At 40.8% G+C, this 19,177-nt stretch overlaps 1 protein-coding gene across 2 annotated transcripts in view; it reads right to left on the bottom strand.

Moving 5' to 3' along the window:
• Window positions 1-18,583, bottom strand: part of tafa1b (TAFA chemokine like family member 1b) — a 132,059-nt gene extending 113,476 nt beyond the window's left edge. The window contains exons 1-2 of one of the 2 annotated variants that reach the window (XM_088424473.1): window positions 18,019-18,583; window positions 13,406-13,530 (exon numbers count right to left, since the gene is read on the bottom strand). In XM_088424473.1, coding sequence (XP_088280599.1) covers window positions 13,406-13,530; window positions 18,019-18,026 — 133 coding nt within the window. In that variant the 5' untranslated portion in view covers window positions 18,027-18,583. The remainder of the gene's footprint in view (window positions 1-13,405; window positions 13,531-18,018) is intronic. The other variant, XM_088424472.1, reaches the window with a different exon arrangement.
• Window positions 18,584-19,177: the final 594 nt, after the last annotated feature.

Raw genomic sequence — 19,177 nt, forward strand, 5'->3', positions numbered from 1 at the left:
GCACAGACGTCATTGCATTTTTTCATTTTTTTATTTATTTTTTTATTTATTAAAGCCATGACTTGAAACCTATAAGAAAAGACCAATAACAAAAAAAAAAAACATAATTCATTCATTTCCTAGGTGGCTATAAAAAAAAAAAAATATATATATATATATATATATATATATATGTGTGTGTGTGTGTGTGTGTGTGTGTAATTTGCTCCATAACTGAGAGTATATGACTATTATTGTGTCCATTTTGTCTCAGCAAGTCAGCAATATGAATTGCATCCCACTTAAGCACATAAGTTATTGGAAAGGCCAGGATGTCCTCTAATGAACACACTAGTACTTATTTGAGTCAAAACGAGTCAAAATATTTAACACCACCCTCCCCCTCCCAAAAAAAATAAAAATAAAAATAAAACATGTTGTCTACTCTAGACATGAATGAATTGACTGGCATACATCATTCATGTATTTTCTGGTTGCCTAAATTAGGATTTTATTTTGTGTGTGTAATTTGCTCAGCTAATAAATAAATGAAAAAATCTATTTTTTTTAACAAGCATATGTCTTTCTGAGAACGATCTTATCCATTTATGTCCTCAATTGTGTCCATGTTGTCTCAGCAAGCCAGCAAAATGAATAGCATCCCACCTAAGCACATAAGACATAATTGGAAAGGCCAGGATGTCCTCTTATGAGCACACTAGGACTTAGTTGAGTCAGAACAAGTCAAAATATATAAGACCCCCCCAAAAAATGTCCTCTACTCTGGACACAAACGATCAGACTGGTTCTCAGGAGGATATTGTCAAATCCTTGAAATTTTGAAGTTTGTGAGGGTCAAAAAGGAGAGGGGGAGAAAGGAAGCTCCTTTGGGTCATTACGCCAGAGACAGTCACATGCAGATGCCATCTCATTCTTCATTGTCTTCTCCTGGCCAACAGGCGCGGAGCGGGAAGGTATGAGGGCATTGAGCCATGCTCAGCCAAGCTGACATGTGCTGCAGATACCGCGGCAAATGAAGACACATTGCGGAGCTGCTGGATACTAATTGTCCTCCCACATTTTCCACAGTCTGTCACCGTTGTGTCCAAGGACTGTACAAGTGACTGGCGCACGCAGGTAAAAGCAGCTCCGCTCTGCGTTTATTCACATACTTGGCCGCGTCTTTTTAAAAGCCGCCACCACGCCAATGTCAAGAAGACAATATGTGGCTGCCTCGGCGCAGCGGCCGTGCATTTTCATACGGGCAGATCGGACAAGACAAACACACCTCAGTCAATGCTGACGGAGCACCCTGCGTGGAGGATTTAGACACGCTTTCAATCACTCGTTGGAAAAGTGCGGATGTACGCGGGCCAGAGAATTTGTGTTTTCATAATTCCAAACCCAATAATCCATTTTTGACCCAGCAGGGTGCAAATGGTCCAAAGTCACCCCGGCAACAAATTGATTATGTGCTCCAAATTTGAATGGAATGATTCAAACAGGAAGTGTACATTAGTGGAGACAACATTTGTATCAACCTGAGATCAAGCCTAACCGTTTGTGTTCATATTACTGCACAACAGTATAAGGCGCACCCAAATATAAGGCGCACCTTCAATGAATGGCCTATTTTAAAACTGTTTTCATATGTAAAGAGCACCGCATTATAAGGCACATAGAATAGAAGCTACAGAGCTACGTTTTGTTTCCACTAGATGGAGCGGCGCTAAAGGGATTGTCAACAAAACAATCAGATAAGACAGTCAAACTGTATTACGAGATAATGAAAAATTAGGAATAATGATGATTTGAGGAAAGTACTGTCTTCATTACATGAAAAAACTGGTTAGATCAATGCAAAGACAAATCAAGAGTTTAAAAGAATATAATTATGATTCATTTAACTATTAAACTTCAATTTTGTAATCAAGTTGTAATAAAGTTAGCCTTTTCGCAGTGTTTCCGGTGTGTTTTACTGTCATTCAGAGTATTAGCTAGTATTCTGTTTTGCTGGTGTTTACGCTAATAAGCAAGCTACTCTAAATACTTAAATGCTCATTTCTGGGACCAACAGGTGCAGAAGAAAGACTAGGTAAGTTACCACCTTGAACAACTCCAAAATAAAACATAACTAGGCATTAGTGTCCATATATTATTTAGTAGATTGAAGTTCGCCTTTTCATAGCCTTTCCGGCGTGTTTTACTCACTTAGTAAAGTTTTTTTGAAGTTAGCCTTTTCACAGCCTTTCCGGCGTGTTTTACTTCTTACTTAGTAAAGTTTATTTTGAAGTTAGCCTTTTCACAGCCTTTCCAGCGTGTTTTACTGTCAGGCAGAGCCTTATCTAATGTTCTGTTTTTCTGTTGTTTAAGCTAAATACTGTACTAATTTCCGTCTTACCCATATGTTATCCCGAAAACCCGGGTGAACTGGAGAGATCGCTAAAGATACAAACTCCATGAAAAGATTGAGACAAAGGTAAAAAAAATACAGTCAAGACAAGCTAATTTGACTGCCAGCGAGCAAATGAAACAAAAGTGAGGCGGCCAGAAACGAAACAGCCAATGAGGCCCATTTTTTTCCCCCTAGAGTGGATTTAAATGATGCCATTGCATAGCACTGCTGCATCACAATTACCTGCTAGAACATTCCCTCACTCCATTAACATAAGCTCGCTATTTCACTCCAAAAAAGAGAGTTCTAAAGGGCTTTAGGGACATAGAGGTGAGAGAGAACCTGCATGTGTTATCGTATAAATAAAGATGCTAATGATGAATGGCACTGTATGAAAATTAGATGAGGAGAAAGGCATCATTTTACAAAAACAAATGCAGCGTTGTCACCCCCCCAAGAAGTGAACTTGTCACTAAGATGACGCTGGTTATTAGAGCTTCCAAAATAAACATCTCACTTTGCTTTACCGTTATTAGTCCCGACTCACCATTGACACCCGTCACAAAATGTGTACGCAGACAGACGCGAGGAAACGCAGCGTTTTGGTCCGGATTCCAAATTTAGACCTATCGATGGAGCTTATCCCTTTGATAACGCCCGGTGACGAGTAGAGGAACGGTACACGGGCTAAGAAAAGTGCCAATTCAACCTCTACTCCCCCCGCCGTCTTTCTGGCCATAAAAGGCAGTGTAATAGGATTCCTGAGCTTTTCCAGTGACTGCTTCCACTATCACACAGACATTTAAGTGCACTAATCCATGACAAATTGTCTCATCTGATCCATGACAAATCGTCTGAGGGGCTGATAGCGGTGAGGAGATGGAGGGAGGTTTTGGGTGTGGGGGCAACCAGAGTGCGGTTTGGCACCTGAATGATCCGCTAGTTATTGCCTGCTTTTGGCGTCAAAGGCTGCTTTCATTAGCGCATAGGCCAGCGCGTGCGTGTGTGTGTGTGTGTGTGTGTGTGTGTGTGTGGGGGGGGTCTGTCTTTGTGGGGACATCCTGCACTTGCAGGGAACATTTTGGTGGACCCTCTAGAACAAAACCATTTTTGAGGGTTGATTTTAGAGTTTAAGTTTGAAATAGATTCTGGTTGACGTTAGGGTAAGGATTTGGGTTAGGCAAGCTGTTTTGATGGATAAAATGGTAAATACATTATGTCAATGGAATGTCCTCACTTTGATCCAAAAACCCTCTCTTGTGTGTGTGGTTTCTTGTTTTCCTCACATAGTGGGGTTCAAATCACGGATTTTACTTTATTTGAGATTAGGATATTTGTTAGGGTTAGATAATTTGTTATGAAGGTTGAGGTTAGGGTTAGGGGCTAAGTAATGCATTATTTTGATGGAATGTCTCCACTACGATGGAAAAAAATAATAATTTTTGTTTTGCTGTGTGCGCTTTGATTTTGTTTTTTGACATGGTGGGGCACAAATTACTGTTTTACTGTGACTGTAGCAACTTATTCTACTTGTGTGGACCTCTTTACTTGTGAGGACCATTTTGGTAAATGCCAAAGCTTCAAACCTTGAGGGTCTAGGTTTCAGTTGGATTTTGGTTGAGATTAGAGTAAGAGTTAGGGTCTGTTGTGATGATCAAGATTGGGGGCTAGGGAATGTACTTTGTTCAAGGAATGTCCCCACTACGATAGAACCCCCCCTACCCCCACTATGTGTGCGTGTGTAAAAGGGAGAAATCAGAGGATGCCGATTAGCTTTCTAAGTCCTCACTTTGCCAAACAAGTCTACTCTAGCGTGGAAGTAGATTACAGCAGCGCAAAAGATACAAAGGCATTTTTTCTGAATAGGCTCATCAGAACGTTAGCATTTTGTCGCTTCGTAACAACAATAAGCATTATAATATCACGCCGGTGCGAAAATATCAACAAGGTGATTCCGATGATATGATGTTTGTCATGACACTAGTGAATATCCTCACTATTAAGTCAAGGGCCTCATTCAGCCAAGATGTGTTGAATAGCTCTTGAATCACTAAGTGACTCTCCAACACCTCGGAAAGTTGACAGCGCAAATTTTTGGCAGAAAATAGCTGGCATTTTCGGGTTTGGGCAGAAGCAAAGTTAAAGATCAAAACAAAAAGTAAGAAAACGGATGTTGTGATGATGCAAAAAACAGCAAGCGTTTGTCTGAAAGGGACTTGGCTCTCACAGAGGTAAATGTTTACGTTTGCGTCAGCAGTTAGCAGTGATGAAAAGGTCACGCATTCCATTTTATTTCGTCAGGTGGTCATGCGAAAAAAAAAGCATTGAAATCCAGATGAAACATTTTTACGTAGGCTAAACATCCGCTTTAAAAAAAAAAAAAACCTGTAACCAGATTTTATTGTGTACAACCACCCGGCATTGTTTTTTCAGTGTACTAACACGGCTGTCAAATATTTAAAAATGATTCTCAAATGAAGTATCATGAAGCACGTGATTTTTTTGTTTTTTTATTGCTCTCAAAGGTGCTCATGGTTCAAATTGTAATGGAAATTTGATACATTTCCACTGCACTAGCATTTATGTTTCAACCTAGAGCACCATCTGGAGGAGTTACAAAATAATCACAAGTGCTTCATGAAGCTTCATTATCCCATCACTAGTATTTTATATTCCTGCACTATAAGGCGGATCTAAAAGCTTTCAATTTTCTCAAAAACTGTGTGCCTTATACCGTGCATTCTTTTTTTTTTTTTTTTTGGGGGGGGGGGGGATAAAATAACTTAATCACCATGTAAATTATTCAATTCTTACCTCTGCATTTCAGTTTTTTTTGTTTTTTTTGTTATCAAGAAGTATTTTTTTCCCATCCTTCAGATACTACAACAAATTTTCAAAGTATGACTGACTTATCTGATTGTTTTGTTTTGATTCCCTTTAGCGCATGTACCTTGTAATGCAGTCACCCTAAATGTGAAAACACTTTTAAAATAGGCCATTCGTTGAAGGTACATCTTATAATCCGACGCGCCTTATAGTGCGGTATATAAATATGGTAATGTCGGGGAAAATGTGTGTTATGGCATGCATTCAATTGACTCGTTTTCATTTCTTTAAGTCGTTGCATGAAATAAAAGCATCTGAAATAGACATGTTTTTTTCAAGTAGACTATACTCTACTTACAAAAATACCCATTTTCAGATGAGTTTGTGTCATTTCAATGAGCTTTTTTGTTTAATCCAGGTAAGTTTTAATTAGAAAATACACCTATTTTGCAAACGATTTAATTGTGACGAAAGGAAGTCGAGTAAACTCAAGACACCATGTTTCTTCTGTGTCATCCCCATGAGCTCAATGCACGTCAGATGATTTTATTTTCGCAGGCGTCATAAAAATATGACTAGCACAGCATCTATTCACGTGGTGGAATTTAATTGAATTTTGTTGAGCCATAAATTTCCCACACTAATTAGTCCCCACGCTATAATGAGGATGGAAATTAAGCTGATTTAATGGCTTAACAAAAGCTCGGACAGCTTATGTGGAAAGATGTTCTTGTGGGTAGTGTGGATGAATGAATTTCATAGGAGCTCCCAACACCTCACAGGAGAAGATTCCAAATTCAGACGGTGTCGAAAAAAGCGCTCGCACGCGCGCTCCGTCTGCTAACTTGCAGCCGTCGTAATGATGAATCGGCGTCAACTATGGAAATGAGCTCCAAGTTGAAAAAGATTTCTTTGCGTTTCAAAACATTACCACAAAATGCAAGGGAATCAGTTCATATCCGCCCTCATTTGCCAAAAACACAGCTACCCTAAATAAAGCTCAAGGTTTCACGTGTCGCATCTTGTTTCCTTCCGCGGGAAAAAAACGCGCAACTCTTAGATCTCAAAATAAAAACCTCAGGTTTAATGAATATGTAAAGCCTTATAGCGTTAAGTTTCAGTCTTTGGATCGCTTGTGAGAAGGCTTCAAGCTGAACGTATCCAATCAAACCCTTCGCGGATGATTATGCGCTTGGCGTGTTTTGGCTAACAAAATCAATTTGCCTGATTTTCTTCAAGAGGTCAACAAAAGTGGTGTCGCGTTTCTTTCAGTGAAGCGTGGCGTAACGCACGCAAATTTAGTGAAATTTTCAGATTAGATGCTACTTTTTTCTCATACTTTGAACCCTGTGCCTTAAAGTCCAGTGCGCCATATCGTTAGGGTTGTTTTTCCAGCCAACGGGGGGCAATCTTCTGATGAACCAAGGGAGACAGAAGAAGACGCTGTTGACTTCCACAAACACTAACGTTGAGCATGCCCGCTATATCTTGGTTGCTTGAGCTTCTCCAAGAGGTTAACAAGAGTGGTCTTCTAATGAGCCTTGTCTTTCTTCTTGAAGACATGTTGGCAAAATTCATAACGCATGGAAAGTTAATCAAAAAATTGCAGACTATAAGCTGCTACTTTTTTCTCATGTTTTCAACCCTGTAGCTTATAGTTCAGTGCTGCTTATACAGTATGCAGGTTTTCTTTTTTTACTAGCCACCAGGGGGCACTCTCCTGATAAACAAAAGAAGACACTATCTAAGTCTTGACTGGCTTCCGAAAACGCTAATTACAAGCACGCCTGCTATGTCACGGTAGAATAAAATAAAAGCATGAAAGGAGAAATTGATTTCTTTGTGTTTCATTCAATTCGCTCTTAATTTGAAAAGAAGAATCAACCCTCCCTGGCACGGCATTAATAATCATTAAATCGTGTTTGCTGTTACCTGGAGAAACTGTATGTATCCCCAGGGGTATTCATACACTAATTTGTGAACCACTGCATAACAACCAATTATTGATAATGATACTTTTATCGCGTATGCCATAAACCTTCTGCTTGAAATTTCACCTTACTTGCGTGAGTGAATTAATTAGCAGGCCAGCAGCTGCCAGTCAGAGCAGATGTCATTTCAGCTTGAGGTACATTGTGTAACGATGGGAAAAACAGGACATACGATTGTTATTTAAGCGAGCGCGCACTAAAAAAAAACAAAACATGTTTATCGCAACATCCGCGCCACGCTGCTTCAAAAGAGTTACGGGCCAGTTTTACAGCAGCACCTGGACCAGGAATAACGCTCGTCTATTAGATCTGAGGCTCTCGTAAACTGCTCTTGTCAGATTCATAATAAAATAAAACACTAGCTAAAACGCTGTTATCTTCAAACTACCCCTCTGGGTATTGATACACAATGAATACGCCGCCTGTGCGCATTCTTTATCCGAACAATAAGTATAGCTTCTTTTTTTTTCCCCGCAACATAATAACAGTGTTGTGTCACATCGGGTACAAGATACCACTGAGTAAACGATGGTAAGATTTCACAACAACAATTATTTTTGGCAGCTTGACAGATGTATAATACCACTTACGCTTTCAGGGTTGCGATAAAATTGAATAGTACGCGCCGTCTGAGCTGGCCCGGTTTCGCCGGTGTTTCTTGGCAGGAAGCACTTGTACACGTTACTCCAGCAGGTGCATAAAGCGCCGGCCGAGCTCGTGTGTGTCATGTCACATTCGGCCCATCTGTCAATGGAGTGGATTATTTCTTGAGAGAGTGAAATTGGCTGCGCGGAATCAGGCCACCATCAATCTTGGGGCGCGCGAGCGGGACGTGAGGGAGGTTAGAGGCTCGCCGCGCTGCTTCCTGAACAGGTGACAAAGCAGTCAAGCGATTGGTTACTCAGCCCCTGCTTCACTGCGCCCATTTGTCATGGAAACATTTGGGATCGCCAAAAAAAATATCTTGAACTCATTTTTGTGGTGTGCCATGTCAGCAGTTTTTTTTGGGCATATGATAGAGTGATTTCTCAAACATTATTCAACAGGACAAGAAATTTACTCTCAGCTCAACATGACCTTGACACCACCACATATCCATACTTTTCTATCATTGTTTGGTTATTTGACCGTGGGGTGATGGTGTGTAACAAACAAAATTCATCATATCACCTGCGGGGTTCCAGAAGTAGGACAGGACACGGCCTCAAAAGTAATGTAATGTAATAGCTGAATTGTAGAAGACACAAGTCCAAAGTAATAATTGAGAGCATAGCTGGATTAAGAGCTTGAAAATACAAAGTTACAACAGAGAGCAGGGCTGTACGGAGAACAAAAAAAATGCAAAGTAACAGTGGAGAGGAGGGCTTGGTGTAGGACTCTAGAATACAAAGTTACAATGGAGTGCAGGGTTTGGTGTACAACGCTAAAATATAAAATTCCAGTCGAAAACAGGGCTGGATGCATGGATGGATTAAAAAAAAAAAGTAACAATAGACTACGGTCACTACTGAATTCAGGAATGTATGGAATTCACAAAAAAAAGTAACAAACTCAAAAAGTACAAAGTAACAACAGAGAGGTCAAGATGCAGAGCATTAAAATCCAAAGTAACAAGACACAAAACTGAATGCAATCCCCCCAACCCATGAATGGAGAGCGGGGCTGGATGCGCAACTCAAAAAATACAAAGAAGCAACAAAGAACAGGTCAAGACGCAAAACGCAAAAATCCAAAGTAACAGCAATCAACAGGGCTGGATTCTGAACCCAAAAATACTAACTAATAACGAAAGTCACATCTGGAAATCAGCTTGATACAGTATTCTGACAGCCTTTTAAGTGAATTGGGTTGCCTCGTACTTGCTTGTGCAGGTGTAATAACAACAAATTGACCTTCTGGCCTTCTGAGAAGGCATGGGAGACATCTTGACGTTCTGATAATGTCACTGAGCAGCTTTAACTTAAATACTATGAGACATTAGGCCGTGCCCAATCCCACATAGCAAATGAAAGGAACTGACATCAAGAACCCGACAGCAGCGGTCACAACACAATAAGCGCGATTCTTTCACTTCTTACATGTCGATTAAGAAAGTCAGAAACCGTGTATGAGGCACGTCTGCAACAAAGGAAAGACTTGTGAATACTGTGTTCATAAACTCCAGCGGAAACAAAACAAGCATCCTGCATTTAGAACAGAAATACATGATTTGATTCAGGAAGACAAAGTATCAAAGTATTAGGGCCAATGGCGTTTACAAGAAGGCATCTGTATTTGCCACACGGCCGCATCTATTTATATCTGGGGCTACTGGCCTCAGTGAAACTGGAGACACTCTCAAATTACAAAATCAATTCAAATTCAAATATTCATCATAGCGTTTCAATTTTGAGAAAGCAGTTCTGGTTAGTGGCACTCAACGGCTGAGTAAGATTGATGCCAGCTCAATCCCCGATAAAAGAAAAACATGATGCAGTATATTATACGGATGCCGCATCGCTCAGCGACGCATCAAAAAAAAAAACTCGCCGAGCATCGAGTTATGCTTGACCATCATCCCCCGGAAAGCAGCAGGTTTGGAAAGTGAAACGTCAAAATTTATCCCGACATTAGGAATGCCCAACAAACATTGCCGATTTGAAAACAATAGATAAACTTGTCATGATGGCATCAAGAATGGAACGAGACACAAATCCCACAAGTCCCACGAGATTAAGTCCATGAGAATGAGACGAAATGGTGGCAAAATTTATTACGTAATATAACGCCCGACATAAATGTTCACACTAATTTGGGGCATATTATCATGAATGACAACGTTCTTAACAAAGGAAGTACGACTGCTCTCAGTTGAAGCTGCACCGTCCTTCCTCACTACAAAATGTCAACAGTGGCCAGAGGCGCCGGCAAAAAACAAAGATCAAGCAAGGCACAAATAAAGCACACATTTATAACTGTTAAAGGATAAAATAAATAAAGGTGTAATCATTGAAAGTTATTTTTGAATATTTTTTTCCTCCAACCACTCAAATTGTTCAGTGGTATCAGTTCTATCTATACATGTACCACCTACTGCCACCTACTGTCTTGGGATCAAACACAGGTCAACAAAGAATTTTCGTTGCTGACAGTTTGACCACCGTTCAACGGAATGTTGCAAAAATCGCTGGAAAATCACTGTGATAAATCCCATGAAAATGCATTACATTGTAATTACAATGGTTTTATATGGTCCAAAATTTGGACGATTATTAGTTTTGTACACAAAGTCTCACACATCCAGCTGCACTCACATAGAAATGTCAGAATGGTTGCATTTTTTCATTTTACATGTTGTAATCATCTGCTGAGAATTTCAGCTCCCCAGTATTTTTTTTCCCCATTGATTCTTTCATATCATAAAAAGTCAAAGGAATTTCCATAATTTGCAACATAATGCCACCAGGGTTAATATTAACTCCTAGAGTTGAACCCAGCCTAGTGACATTCAACAAATTTGATCTTTAAAAAGATGAGAATACATCCTGAACAAAGCTCTGATATCCTCGGGTGATGGGCAAAAATGTCAAACCACAACGCCGTCAATTCTGCATTAATGCGCAGAGAGTGTAACGGTGCACGTCGTCACGTTTTGATGCAGTTAAGGAAAGTTCCGGAGGAGAGCTCTGAGACCAAACCATCCTGGACGACTACTCCAGATCCGTGCTGAGGTTAGCGAGGAAGACTACCCCCCCCCCCCCCCCCAACCCCCAGCACTGTTTTCCTCCGGGACCACTGCATTATTCAAAAGACACTTACTGAGGCTTGCGCATACTTGTACATTTTTGGCACTAAACCCGAATTGCCAAGCAGTCATAAAAAAAGGGGAAGGAAAGCTATCCTTTAAAAATGTATTCCTATCTCTCTGTCGCTCATCCGTCAACCTCTTGTTCCAATTAACATCAGCAGAATACCCGTAGAGCTTCCTATCATAGTTTGGATTTTTATATGTCAGCTATTTCATAGTAAAACTACTGTAAGTCACTTTTTTGACTTGCTGCCTTAAGTCACCGGCATTCCGAAACAGAATTCTTTTTCTTGTTCCTCTTTTTTTTTTTCTCGATGCATCAAATGCAACGCATAGCACAGGGAGAACTAAGTAGAAGATATAACGGGCGCTCGCTCGGCTTCTGGAGAGAATCCCCGTTAATGTCTGACGGTTCAGCAAGGGATGGAACGCTCATTGTCGGAGGCTTAGAAAAAGCCTTTTTTTTTTTTTGCTTTCGACTAAAAAAGCTCACCGTAACGCTCCCTCTTACACCATTACGGATGCTAGTAAGCTTTTTCCTAATCAGAGAATTAAATCTGCCTCGGCTGCCTCCCTCCTTGCATGCCCCTGCAGTGCAGAAGGCGTCTGGCTTAATTGCCAAAGGTTTTCATTACAAAAGAGGGAAACATAATTGTCATTTCCATCCAAGGCGCACAGATCAAAGCTCCCTTGGCTACCGCCACATTAATGGAGCCTTTTGCCTCTAGCTTCTTGTAGTCATTTGCCAAGAAGACTCCGGGTGCAAGCGTCACCCAATTCCTTACCCCCAATCTTCTTCTTGCCAACTAATCACAATGAAGTGCGGGGAGAAATATGTACCATATTTTCCGCACGAGGCGCACCTAAAAGCCTTCATTTTTCTCAAAAGCTAACAGTGTGCCTTACAATGCGGTGCGCCTTATACAGCGACTAAACCGCCAGATTTCATTATTGTGCGATGAGAAAATGTGTAAATTCTTCCATTTTTACCTCTGCATTTCAGTTATAAATCTATTTTTTTTTAATGTTAACATTTTAACATCTTGTTTGAAAAATTGATATGCTACTGTATATATCATGGGTGTTAACCTCATTTTTAACATGGGCCACATTGTAGTTGTAGTTTCTGTCAGAGGGCTGGAATGACCATGCTGGAAGGAAGGAAGGAAGGAAGGAAGGAAGGAAGGAAGGAAGGAAGGAAGGAAGGAAGGAAGGAAGGAAGGAAGGAAGGAAGGAAGGAAGGAAGGAAGGAAGGAAAAGGGAGGGAAGGAAGCAAGAAAGAAAGAAATGAAGCAGTGAAGGAAAGAAAAAAGGGAGAAAGGAATCTGAAGGAAAAAGAAAAAAGAGAAGGAACCAAGAGATGTGAAGGAAGTAATGATGGAAAGGGAGAGGGGAGGGACAGAGGAAGGAAGAAAGAGGAAGGAAGGAAGGAAGGAAGGAAGGAAGGAAGGAAGCAGGGAAGGAACGAAGGAAAAGGGAGGGAAGGAAGCAAGAAAGAAAGGAAGGAAGCAAGAAAGAAAGAAAGGAAGGAAGCAGTGAAGGAGAGAAAAAAGAAAGGAAGGGTTAGGGTTAAAAGAGAAAAAAGAGAAGGAATGAAGAAATGTGGAGGAAGTAACGATGGAAACGTAGAGGGGAGGGAGGAAGAAAGAAATAAAAAGAGGAATGAAGGAAGGGGAGGAAAGGAAGGTGAAAGAAGGGAAGGGGGTAAGTGCTTACCCTTGAAGATGACAGGGAAGAGAGGAAGGAAGGAGGAAGGAAAGAGGGAGGGAAAGAGGGAAAATGACAGAAAAAGGGAAGGAAGAAGGAACGAAGGAATGTGAAGGAATAAAGGAAAGGGCAGAAGGGAAGGGGAAGGAAGAAGGAAAGAAAGGAGGGAGGGTAGGAAGCAGTGAAAGAAGGAAGGAAGAAAAGGAGACACCTTGCAAGTTTGGTATTTTAACCAGAAACTTGAAGTCAAATGAGCACAACCCTAATATCTGATAGAAAAGCTTGACTGAATGTTTTGTTTTGATTCCCTTTAGCGCAGCTTCATCTAGTGGATGCATAACGCAAGCCCGGCCACTACCGTTGCTTCTATACTATGCGGCTAATAATGCGCCGCGCCATATATGTGAAAGCACTTAGACCATTCATTGAAGGTGCGCCTTGTAATCCGGTGCGCCTCACGGTGCGGAAAATACGGTAAGTGAACGTGCGAGCATGAGTGAATCTGTAACAAATTCGAGGCGCAATTAGTCACCGTCCGCTTTTGCATCTTGGGTATGGCTTCAAGGCTAATGAAGCATCACGCTACAGTATGCAAGTGTGGAAAATCATCCTGTCATATTGCAGCAGCTGCTCTGACACGGCCAAAGCCGAGAAGTGTGTCGCACCTCATGTCCCAACGTCGGGCTGGAAAGCTCAAATGGGAAAAAGAAGCCCACTTACCCAGGGTGAGAATGTCAGTGCGACCGGGTCGGCCCACGTGGTGCTGCTGGATGGTCTGGTACAGTGTAGCCTGACACAGCAACAGGAAATTGAGGCTGACCCACATGGCCAAAAACCAGGACATTCTGCAAACATCGTCAGAAAAGGGAGACAAATATTTCTGTGAATACTTATAATAAATACGCACAGCGTGCGAGATATGTACAGTATTTTACATATAAGCCCCACCGGATTAAAAGTCGCTTCAACAAAAATTTAACGCCGATTTAAAGCAGGAGCTTTTATCATGCAAACATGAGGGAAACATTGCCCCCTGGTGGTAGGATGACAAAGTGCTTGGTTTGACATTTAAGGTACTCAGCTTTTTGAATGTTATCGCCAAGGATCAGCTTAATTAATCATGGCAGCCATGATCGCGATTAAAATTCGATTAATTGTGCAGTCCTACTAACGACAATGTTTACCTGTGTGAAACTAACCTTAACAATCAATCAAATTGCTGTAAAGGCACGCAACACTTTTCAAAGGAATCTCTATTACGCGATTTAGCAAAAGGTAACTTCATGTTCCAATTAGTTGGGTCATATTTCGAAAAGAAAATGTGGTGTTCTTGGTGTCATGCATGAACAATTTAAAATGAGAAATTTGTGTTAGCTTCATGCTATCGTTTAAAAAAATAATCAAATATGTCAGTCAGTGAATAATTGCAGGGATTGGAAATCCAGAATTTTAAAAACTTTGCCACAGTTTGGCTTCCGTTACGAATTAAATCAGGTGGACACGTTTGACGCCGACCCCCCAAAACTATCGGAACTACGAATTGTTGGAAACCGAAATGGGATGCGGAATCAATTCAAACCACACCCGGCCCTCGTTTCCAGTGGCGGCATCCGATTCTCTTGGGTGAACGAGCTTGTTTGAAAGTAACACAGCTGTTTTTCTTTGCTTATACGTCATGTATATTTAATGGCGTACATCTGGTATAACGACTGCTTTGTTGATGCGAATGTCTGCAGAGTTGGTTATTGATGTTTAATATACATTAACGCGCATTTTTATTGTTGCCTCTTTGCTGATTGATTTTATATTTAACGTTGGCTTATTTTGTAGAAGGGACCTTTGCTATTTACTTTACATAACCAGAGGCGCTTGTTCTTGCTTTAGTTATAAATAAGCATAATTGTTTTGCATCTATTTTTGTTATAAGCCACTTTCCATTGCTTGACTTACAAATGACGCGGCTTTCAAGGAACACTGTTAATAATAGTGATGAAAATATAAAACCGTAACAGGGCAAACAAATGCAGGAGACGAGTGCACGGCTGCTTCGGCATCACTTCAAATTGTCTGATAGAAAAGCCCGATTTGGCCTTGTTTCTGACATTGAGCTGATTTGGAGAGAGACAAAGACAGCTACCATGACAACAATGTCCAAAATTCTTGCAAGGTAAAGGAGACAATTTGCAACTTCAGCAGGAAGCCGCAAGACCTTTATCATGCACTCAAAAAAAATCACTGTTACTTGGCAGGAGAGGCAGCTAAGTGTCCAAAAAGGCTTATTCAGAATCCATTTAGAATATCAACAAAACATTAACCCTTGTGCAGTATTTTGATAGGTTTCGGGTCATTTTCTTCCGCATCATGCTGGCAATATTTTAGTCATACTTGTGCCAGCGTAATAAGGATTGGACAAAATACCACACCCTTATGTGGTATTTTGACCATTTTGGGTCATTTCCTTCTTCATCGTTCTAGCAGTATTTTAGTCAGGGGATGGCACACTCCTGCCATCGTGATAACCAAATCATCGTGCCATGTTGAACGTTGTCATGTTGTCACCATCTGGGTGAAATTTCAGCTCCCTAGTTTCTTCTTTCAGTTCCTTCCCTTTGATGTGAAGATCAAGGGATTGGACAAAAAGCGCACCCTTATGTGGTATTTTGACCATTTTGGGTCATTTTCTTACACATCATTGTAGCAGTAGTTTAGTCAAGGGATGGCACATTTTTGCCAGTGTGATAAATAAGTGGTCACGCCATGTTTAGCGTTGACACGTCACCATCTGGGTGAAATTTCAGCTCTCTAATTTGCTCTTTCAATGCTTCCCCAATTGTATGAAATGCCTTTGATTTAAAGATCAAAGGATTGGATTAAATACTGTACTAGGATCAATTCTGCATTGTTTATTGACATGAGGACCACGTTTTCATTGTTCATGTATTTATTTAAATGGGTTTATTCATATGAAACCTCTTGTTTCTTCGCCCTTTCATAAACGGAATCAAATGTCCGGACCATATAAGACCATTCTGAGACACCTTGATTCACTCATTCAATCCCAAAGACGTATTTTCACGTTTCTTTCGAGAATCTTTGGCATTCAATCCCAAGTACTTTATTTATTTATCAAATTTCAGAACTGTATATGTGGTATATTTGGTATTGAATGGGTTAAAAACAGCTCACCAGTGGTCAGGAAACTGGTATTAATAAAAGAGAGAAATGGATTTCCATGTTTTGGTGAGCAAAAAGATTCAACCCTGGATCGTAGGTACAGGCAGTTCTATGGGGCTGAGTCACATTCACCTTATTGTAATAAATGGGGGAAAGCTGAAATAACATTTATCCAACATGATTTTTTTCCATAATCTGTATTTGACTTAAAAGTACATGCCATTTGAACAGCACCCGAAGATTATTTCAAAATGTCTTCTATGACTTCTTTTGACATACTGAACACATTTCTGAGCTGTGATTAAATAAAGTTAGTGTCTTTTCCAGGTCTAATTAGTTTTTGTCTCGCCTTTAAACGCCGCAATGGAACAGTGTACGCTTTTCTTTGAATGAAACTATTTGGCTCAGCCTATTAATTACATCATTATGGGAAATTCCCAGAAAAATGAGCAATCAATCATTTTCAACCCTTTTTCTCTTTCTCATCTATTTGTTGTGAATAAAACTGTTTTCCATTAACAGAATGATACAACAAACATTTAAGATAAGTACATAAATAATATAAATAAATGTATAAATTACCTTTAATATACTCCAGTACCAGAAACCAACCCGATCTTTATTGATATTGATACTGTTTGAAACTTGATTTAAGTTTTCATAACTGCAAAAAAAAACCCAAAACAAAACAATGAATTTAACAGTTGATATTGTCCTGTTATTCCTTCAACACAGGTTCAAGTCGAATTTCAAAACATGGCGAAAGAATGACTGATCCCGGTTCCTTGAATTGAAACAAGCGCTTTGATTAAGTCATTGATTAACGTGACCTTTTTAACAGTCGTGTTTCATTTTTGATTTCCAAAGGTATTTTTTAAGCAATGAGGCAAAGACACTTAGCTCCTCGTGTGCGTATATTACGAAAGCTGTGATTCAGGGGTGTCCAAAACCTGGTTCCGGAAGGCCATTATCCTGCATGAGTTTCATATTTGCGTCCTCCCAAAACACCGGATTCAAACCGTCGGCTCATCAGCATGCTCAGCGGAAGCCTTTTTACTCTGGAACCTTCCTGAATATTTGAGTCAAGTGCGTTGGAGGATGGAAATCTCAAAAACATGAAGGGTAGTGACCCTGTGGGACTGGGTTTGGACACCCCTGCTCTAATTAGCCATGCAGCCATTACCATAAACATTGGACCAAACCTTAAAGATATTCAGTATTAGAAGGGCCAAGGAGAAACAAAAATTTTTTCTTTTCTATTTTAACAGAACCAGCCCTCTCTTTTAGGAGATTTTTTTTTTTCTAAGGTGTCAGTGCCTCACTTCAACCAGAGCGCAGTTTTTGTTTTCGTCATTCCAGGGTGAGACTGTGGATGTGCATGGATATGGACAGAAACTTTTTACATTTGTAATATTTTGACCATTTTGGGTTGTTTTCTTTCACATCATTCTCATAATATTTTAACCATGGGAATGGCACGATCGTGGTAGTGATAACTAAGTGGACATTCCATGTCGAACTTCGATACAGGGTGTTGTCAATATCTATGTGAAATTTTAGCTCCCCGGTGACTTTTATCGATGCTTTCGCTTTGATGTGAAATCCTTTTGATTTAACAATCAAAGCGTTGAAGAAAATACATCACTAGTGTAAACGAATCCCGTAAGGCATCAGAATTGAATGTGTGGGACAAAGACAACTCATTCATGTATTCGATTTCCCGTATTCAAGTCGGTCTGAGACAGTCCTTCTCAAATAGTGGGACGGGCGCCTCATTTTTCTTTTATTTTAATCACGTTGATGGACTTGGTTATTTATTTCCGTTTTAGACTAACCTGCAACCTGTGTAAATGAGGTAAAAAACAGCTAACAGTTCGTTTATCATGCTTTTGCCTTTTATCAATGTTAAAAAGAATACAGTTTTAAGTATACTTGAACAGTGTATTTTAGATAATAATCTGTTTTATAGTCTGGGGTGTCGGGCACAAAAGATGTTCTCTTTCCTCGGAGAGGCTTTGCAAAAAAAAAAAAAAATAATGAAGAAGCACTAAGAGCAGCATGTGTGAAAATGGTTCCTAAAGTTTCAGCTGTAAAATTTGCCCCGCTCTCCCCATCAAGAAAAAAAAAAACCAGAGGTGGCCCTCCACACCCTTCCTTACCTGAGCATAAGTTTAGGAGGATCAAGACTCGATCGGAACGGCGGACTCACTCCTCTTGAAATTCATTCATCCTGTAGAAACCTCTCATCCTGAAATTCCAGATTAGTCGAACCCGGAACAAAAGACGCTTCGCAAATGCTTTTCTGAGTAGTCCGTCCTCTGGATCTGCACCTCTCGCTTCCTTTTAAATTCCTCGGAAACGCAACGAGTCACCAAAACCAGCACCCCCTCAGGTCACCCAGTAGATGGAGGAAACGGTTTCTCATCATGTCACTGCTGTATCAGCCTCACACGTGGAGATCTCTTCCCGTCTCCTCTGCCTTATCCTTTGCCTTTCTCCGTTTGTAGAACTCCTATGTTGTGATGACTGGGAGCTTCTTTTGCCTCACGGTCCTTGTCACGCATGCAGCGGAAGGCTCCTGAGGAAGGACCGCTTTGTCTCCTCTTGGCTGCGTCCCCTCATTGAGAAGCTGCGAGCTTCGGTCCTCTCTCCAAGCCACTAAGTAGAGAGTCTGTATCGGAGAGGCAGAGCGCTTGTGTGAGTGAGCATGTGTGTATTACAACCTAGCCCAGCTGGGAAGAGAGGGAGAAAGAGAGGGAGGTAGAGTTGAGAGAGAGTTGCGAGATTGCGATCGAATGCCTTAAAGTAAGACTGCCCACTCCCGCATCAAATCTCCATCAGTAAATGAAGCGAGCTTTATGAAGCCACCGTTCTTTACATGGCAGTCTCCCACGTGCAATGACGGGGAGTTTAGCCGTCAGCTCATTAGAACGTGTTTGAGTGCATCCATGCGCCGAAAATGTCCAAGAGGGTGTGGACGCAGGGTGAGTAAATGCGCCCTTCCCGCCTCCAGCACTTGAGGCTTGAGAGTGAAATATGTTGCAAGCACGGGACTTTTAATAGGCGGCGGAGTGCCTCATCAGAGCTTAGCAATCAGCAAACGCTCCATTAGCAGCTGGCTACGCTCGTTCGACCATTTCTTTTTTCTTTTCGCTTTGACGAGTGTAGATTTGTGTTTTACGGCCAGTCCCCATCGGATCTGCCCGAAAGAGCATGTGAGCATCCCTCAGTGACTTTCCGCTGAAGGGAAAAAAAAAACATCCACAGTTTTTGTTGTGTGAATCGGTGTGTGTTACGCGTTGTGTGTTTGTCAATGTA

Source organism: Hippichthys cyanospilos, chromosome 9 (genome assembly GCF_059441005.1).
Source record: "Hippichthys cyanospilos isolate Australia breed blue-spotted pipefish chromosome 9, RoL_Hcya_1.0, whole genome shotgun sequence".
Taxonomy (NCBI): domain Eukaryota; kingdom Metazoa; phylum Chordata; class Actinopteri; order Syngnathiformes; family Syngnathidae; genus Hippichthys; species Hippichthys cyanospilos.